Raw genomic sequence first — 6,000 nt, forward strand, 5'->3', positions numbered from 1 at the left:
GATTTATAAAATAATCTCTGTAACAGAAATACATTAATAGGACATGATTTTACATACATGGATCTCAGTAATGTCTGCATTTGTAGGTCTCCTCCAGGGTCTTGGCCCATGTGACCCTTGCATAAGACATACATATATACATCTCTGTATATACATTCAGAGTTCTGCTTCTCTCAGCCGTGATAAATCCTTGCAGTAATTTAAGCATTGGAATTTAAATATGTCTGACATTATAAGATTTCTACAACAAATGGCCTGGCCAGCTTTGCTGCTCTATTTTTATTGGCAAGTATTTAAAGGATGGGGGATGTTTTAAATTTATAACTCATGTCTTACTTTTCTTGGAAAATCATAACAATGAGAAACTCAACTCAACTTCCACACAGAGAAAATACTCCCAAGGATGAAAAGAGCTATCCCTTTGTGGGAAACTCATCCCCAGGGTTCTGGAGGTTTCTGTTTTCCAGTTTTAGTTTGTTTTTACTGACTCCCCCTCATCCTTTCATATTGACTCGGTTCCTCTGTGAATCTGGGTGTGTGAAGGTGGATTTTCCCTTCTTCCAGAATCCATGGTCTTATGGGATGAGCTGAAATTTTAAGAAAATACAAGTAACAGAGAAATGTATATATGGTATACTGATAAAAATACATATGAATATTTGTATTGATAATTCTTTATACAGCAAACTCTGCTTCTATGAGTCATGAGGTAGTTTTAGTTAGTTTCAAGATATAATCTATTGCTCTCTTAAAATCAAGGAACAGCATTAAGTTAAATTTTGTTGGCATGTGCTTAATTTAATAAAAAAAACTTGAAGTTTTGTGATATTCTTAGTGATTTTAAGTTTAATTGTACCGTCTGTCTGCATGAATGCCTTCAAATACCCAATGCCTTAAATGGGATACAACCTTTATTGTATGTTTAGAATGATTACATCTAGGTTTTGTCTTTGACAGACCTTAGAAACTCCCACTTGTTCCATTTCTTATTGAAGCTGTGATGGTAATGTTCATATCTTGGAAACGGGAAATCGTACTAGAAGCCACTAACAATAACAGGAGAACTCTGAGTTATGCTGGACCACTCATTTGGAGATGAACTTTCCTTGTTCAGATGTCCTGTTTAAAAATCTGCCTGGGCTCTGAATAGGAGCTTTTATAGCCAAAGGTGCTTACTACCAAGCCGGAGCTTCAGAGTTCTACCCATAGGACAAGCATGATAGATGAAGAAAAATGACATCCCCAAGTTATGTTCAGACTTGTGCACCTACACCAAGGTGTAAAAGTTTGCACACACACACACATACACACACACACTCACACAAACACATACACACACATACACACATGCAAACACATACACACACATATACACACACTCATACAAACACATACACACACATACACACACAAACACATACACACATATACATACACACACAAACACATACACACACAAACACATACACACATACACACTCACACAAACACACACATACACACACAAACACATACAAACACATACACACACATACACACACACACATACACACACACACACACACACACACACACACACACACACACCATACCCTTAAAAAATTCTCAAGTTTAGGCAGAAATCCTTCTGTTCTAGTTACTTTGAAGTGTAGTTTACAATTTACATTTCTGAACTTTACCAATAAAATTACACGTACATCCGAAATAAAATTTGGTTGGTTTAGCTTTAAGTTTTTGCTTTGTAAAAGCTGGTAAATTTTCTTATGTTCATCTGGGGTATTGGGTTTATGATGCTGGAAAATTGCTAATTTGCTTCCATCATATAATTTATACTTCAAAAAATGTATAATGATCTATGACTGGTCACAAATATTTAAATGACAGCTATTGCATCTAAAATGCAGAGTGATAGAGCAGCTTATCGCAATGTCTGTCATATCTGATAGAACTGTAAGGGTTTGTGACTTCAAACAGACAGCACTGTTTTCATATATGGCCATTAGATCAGCCACGTTTTTGGGCATTGATGAGGCTCATGTAGATGTCTCTATCTTGTATCGTGCAGTGACCTCCCATCTGCTCAAGAAAAGTGTGTTTTAGGACGGCAGCCACAGCATGTTGTGTGATACTGTTCACTGGATGCACATGCAGTCCAAGCCAGTTGGCCAGTTGAATACTCAAGTCCTCTGCCACAACCTATCATCAAATTAGACACAGGACCAACCCCAATTCTAAAGGAACAGGGAAGTCCTATGCCTAGCCTGGGTGTAGAATACAAGCTCTACTCTATGAGCAATAGCCCGTGACTTTTCATCCATGTTGGAGTTAGACACATTGAGCTCAACACATTGAGGTGCCATCATTCTCCAGCCACATCAGCTGTAAATAACTTTAATGGCCCTCGTTTACTTGGTGGATCCTGTCCAGGCCAAGGGCTTTAAAAGAGGCTGTTCCTATCTTAGGTAACTTTTGCAGGTTGGGACAGGATACTCTTTCTCCTCATTTGGCACACAACCTATATGTTCATTCCTTTGTGAGTATCCATGTCCCCTCTGTGGAGTAGATTTAGTTTGGGCTCAGTGTGATCTACTATGTTTTAGGGACCTGGTCTTTCCTCCCACAGAGCCCCCAAATCAGAATCTTTTCATATTGGAAGTCCTGATATCACATGCCTTTCTTCTTGCATTCTTTATACCCTACTAATTCTCCACGCCTAACTCATAGCTTCCCTAGCTGTCTCCCATGGAGTGTCTGTTGGAGTCTTCCAGTCACCACATGGTCCTTTGGACTTTCTGGACTTTTGCATTGGACTTCCTGCACCCTGACTACCCCATGCCATGGATGACAAAGAGCTTCTTCAAACTGTCAGCCTATGTGAAAGCTATAGTTCACAAAGCAGATAACCTAATAGGGGTTCTGTCTATTGTCTTCCCAATAACCTCTAAAAATTTAATAAGAGAAATATTTTTTGAAGATAATTTTAATAAAATCTCCCTCTGATTTTATTATAACTGTGAAAGTAGATCTGACACGTGTATTCTACAAATCTGTATGATTTTATTTTTCATATGCAGATCAAATCTCTTGATGAGGTGTCTAGAATTGGCAAGATCACCAAGCAGTGGTCTGGTTGTGTGAAGGAGGCCTTCACGGATGCAGATAACTTCGGGATCCAGTTCCCGCTAGACCTGGATGTGAAGATGAAAGCTGTGATGCTTGGCGCTTGTTTCCTCATAGTGAGTCTGTCCCTGAGCCTCTTCCTTACAAGAATTCCATAATGATTAGGCAAATATGCATCCCAACACGACACGGTGACACTAATGGGTTTTACATAGGTTTCCACTTTATCACAGCTCTTTAACGGCATTTAGTCCTGACGTTCAGATACCACTGACTTCCTTACTCTAATGAGTCAGTACCCTGTTAGGAGACAAAACACAGAGTTTACTTTTCAAAGATTTTTGCCTTTAAGGTTTTTCTTTTCAAAATCAAACATAAAACTAGAGATTTGAGGAAAGCGTTGAATCTGTGTTTATGTGGAAACATGTGGATGAAATGCAGATGTTATTCAGTTATTAAAGTTATCCTCTAATGCATAACTATAAATTACAATAAAGTTATACATCCAGTCGTACCTCTCTTTTCCAACCTCTAGTGTACGTATAGATTCAAGAGAGACATTAATATAAACATTTGTATGCCCAGGTATCTGAGCAGTTCAAATCAATCAAAAACTCATGGTTGATATGTTTGGAGTACCCTAGCAGTTTCCAATATGCAGCCAATGTTCTGGAAGAAAACAGTTGTCTTCAGCCTTAGCTATACAATGGAAACACATAGGACACTATAAATGCTCCCTGACCAGATTTCATCCAAATTAAACTCTTTGAAGGTTTGTCCAAGCTTTTGGTCTGTGTATAGTTCTCAGCTAGATCCACTGAAAATTTGAAACATGAGGTATCTTAAACATTGATTTGGAGACACAATGAAAATTATACAAGCTTGTGCGGCCCTAAAGGGTATATGCTTTCAACCAAACAAATAGAAAGTAGGATAACAAGAAAAGAAAACAGGAGATTTTAAAGGATGTAACATAATTCAGATGGCGGTCATGTCTAGACATTAATTCAAGGAAGACTATATTAGAAGTAATTTATGAGACGTTCAAGTAAATATCAACAACGACTGGCTATTTGATAGTACAGAGAGGATTTATTGTGGTATTTAGCCACAATTTGCCATTTCTGTGTCCCTTCAATATGACTCAGTTTGATAAAAGATTTTGCTTTGAGATAATGTAGGGGGGAAAGTAAGGCTATATGGAGAGTTAAGTGGCAGACACAGATTACTCAAAGTAACCATTTTTGAAGCCAAATGATCAGGTTCTAAGACTTTGTTCATTACTGATTTTTATTTGAGTTATGATTGATTTATTTTTGTAAAAGTATTAAATAAAGCCAATATTTTACGGAGAGAAATGGGAGGGTGTTGAGTACTTTTTTTTTTAAACTTGAAAAGCAAATTTTGATTTAATTTTGGAGAAACATTTTGAATGAGAGTCAGGGCATGTGAAAAATACTCTGTTTAGAAAAAGAATATAATTTACAGAGTTTGGGCATTAAGTGCCCTTAGCTTTCTATATCTGAGAATATCTGAGAATAGGTTCTTCTTTGTATCTGAAAGAATTATTTCTATGTTTTTCTTTCTATCTAGGATTACATGTTTTTTGAAGGCTGTGAGTAGGAACAAAAATCAGATCTGTGGTGGGGACCAATAGGAGACGACGGAGAAGATCTGAAGTCTACACAACGAACCTATATAAATTTGGAAACCTGGGGGTTTTTGTTGCTGTTGTTGTTGTTTTGTTGTTGTTGTTGTTGTTTCTTCATTAAAATCTCTCAGAATCAAGCTGTTATACATGAGGCATAGAATGTGTAATTTTGCTTCCTAAATGGTAGTTTATCTCCTACATAATTGGAATAGATGTGAATAATTATCTTAATACACTTCTAAAATATTCATTAAATTCAAGATAAAAATAAGAAAAGTATGTTTAAAAATGAAACATTTTCTCTGATTTATTTTCCATCTTCTATTCAGTTTAAACCTTGTTAGTGTTGATTTTATTATAAAATTATACTTGACTGTATTAAAACTAGCTAGTTTATTTCTTAGAGAAAAACCTGCTATTTTATTGAAATTATTGAAGTTTGCAATAAAACCTACTTATAACATCAGGGTGTTTTTATTCCCACAACTATGGAGAAAGAAAAAAAAAACAAAATTTATACCAAGATTTAGGGCTGTTAGTATAATAACTTTATCATGGTTATCATGTGCTTCCTAAGTCTTTGGAACTGGATTGTGGGGAAAAGGTGAAAAGGTTAGGAATGTTAAGCTAGAAAAACTCTAAAAGCTGTTACTGGAGCACCAGCAGGCTGGCCACTAGCAGACAGACTGGCCTGTTCTCAGCCCGGCAGACTGGCTAACCTTATCTCGTCCAGACAGACTCTCTGACACAGAGCTCTAAAATCTCCCCACCTGATTTGCTAAATTCCCATGGTGGGTCACTGCCACGCCAGCCCCACGCTTTGAAATTCTCAAGGCTAGTTGAGGTGCACATCTTGCAAACCCACACTTTGTCTTCATACCTTTCTCTCTGGAAGCCAGTTGAGTTGCAGCATGAAGGAAAATACCACACGAACTTAGTTTAGAATCAACAGGTAACACAATCGCTGGGCAAAGCAACTAAGCATCCTAATCTGTAAGCTATTCTAAGAGAAAATACTCTGATACAATCCTCAGTTCCACCGCCAGAACTGAGGGCCTCTGCTACCACATTTTGTCCTTCATCATCTCTCCCATCCAAAAGACCTATCTTTTCTCCTGCTTCCCCTCTTCCCCTCTCTGACCTAGAAGTCTGCCTACTCATGCAGTGATTGGCTCCTTGTAATCTTTATTCATTAGGGAGAGGATCTGCTACAAATGGCCTACTCTGCA

At 37.5% G+C, this 6,000-nt stretch overlaps 1 protein-coding gene across 16 annotated transcripts in view; it reads left to right on the plus strand.

The window, feature by feature from the left end:
* Plscr2 (phospholipid scramblase 2) overlaps positions 1-5,234 on the plus strand; it is a 29,961-nt gene extending 24,727 nt beyond the window's left edge. For all 16 annotated transcript variants that reach the window (NM_001014094.2, NM_001423657.1, XM_087562263.1 and 13 more), the window contains 2 exon segments: positions 3,075-3,236; positions 4,714-5,234. In NM_001014094.2, the coding sequence (NP_001014116.1) occupies positions 3,075-3,236; positions 4,714-4,743 (192 nt within the window). In that variant the 3' untranslated portion in view covers positions 4,744-5,234.
* The last annotated feature ends 766 nt before the right edge of the window (positions 5,235-6,000 follow it).

The sequence above is a fragment of the Rattus norvegicus genome, chromosome 8, assembly GCF_021556685.1.
Source record: "Rattus norvegicus strain SHRSP/BbbUtx chromosome 8, alternate assembly SHRSP_T2T, whole genome shotgun sequence".
NCBI classification, from domain to species: Eukaryota; Metazoa; Chordata; class Mammalia; order Rodentia; family Muridae; genus Rattus; species Rattus norvegicus.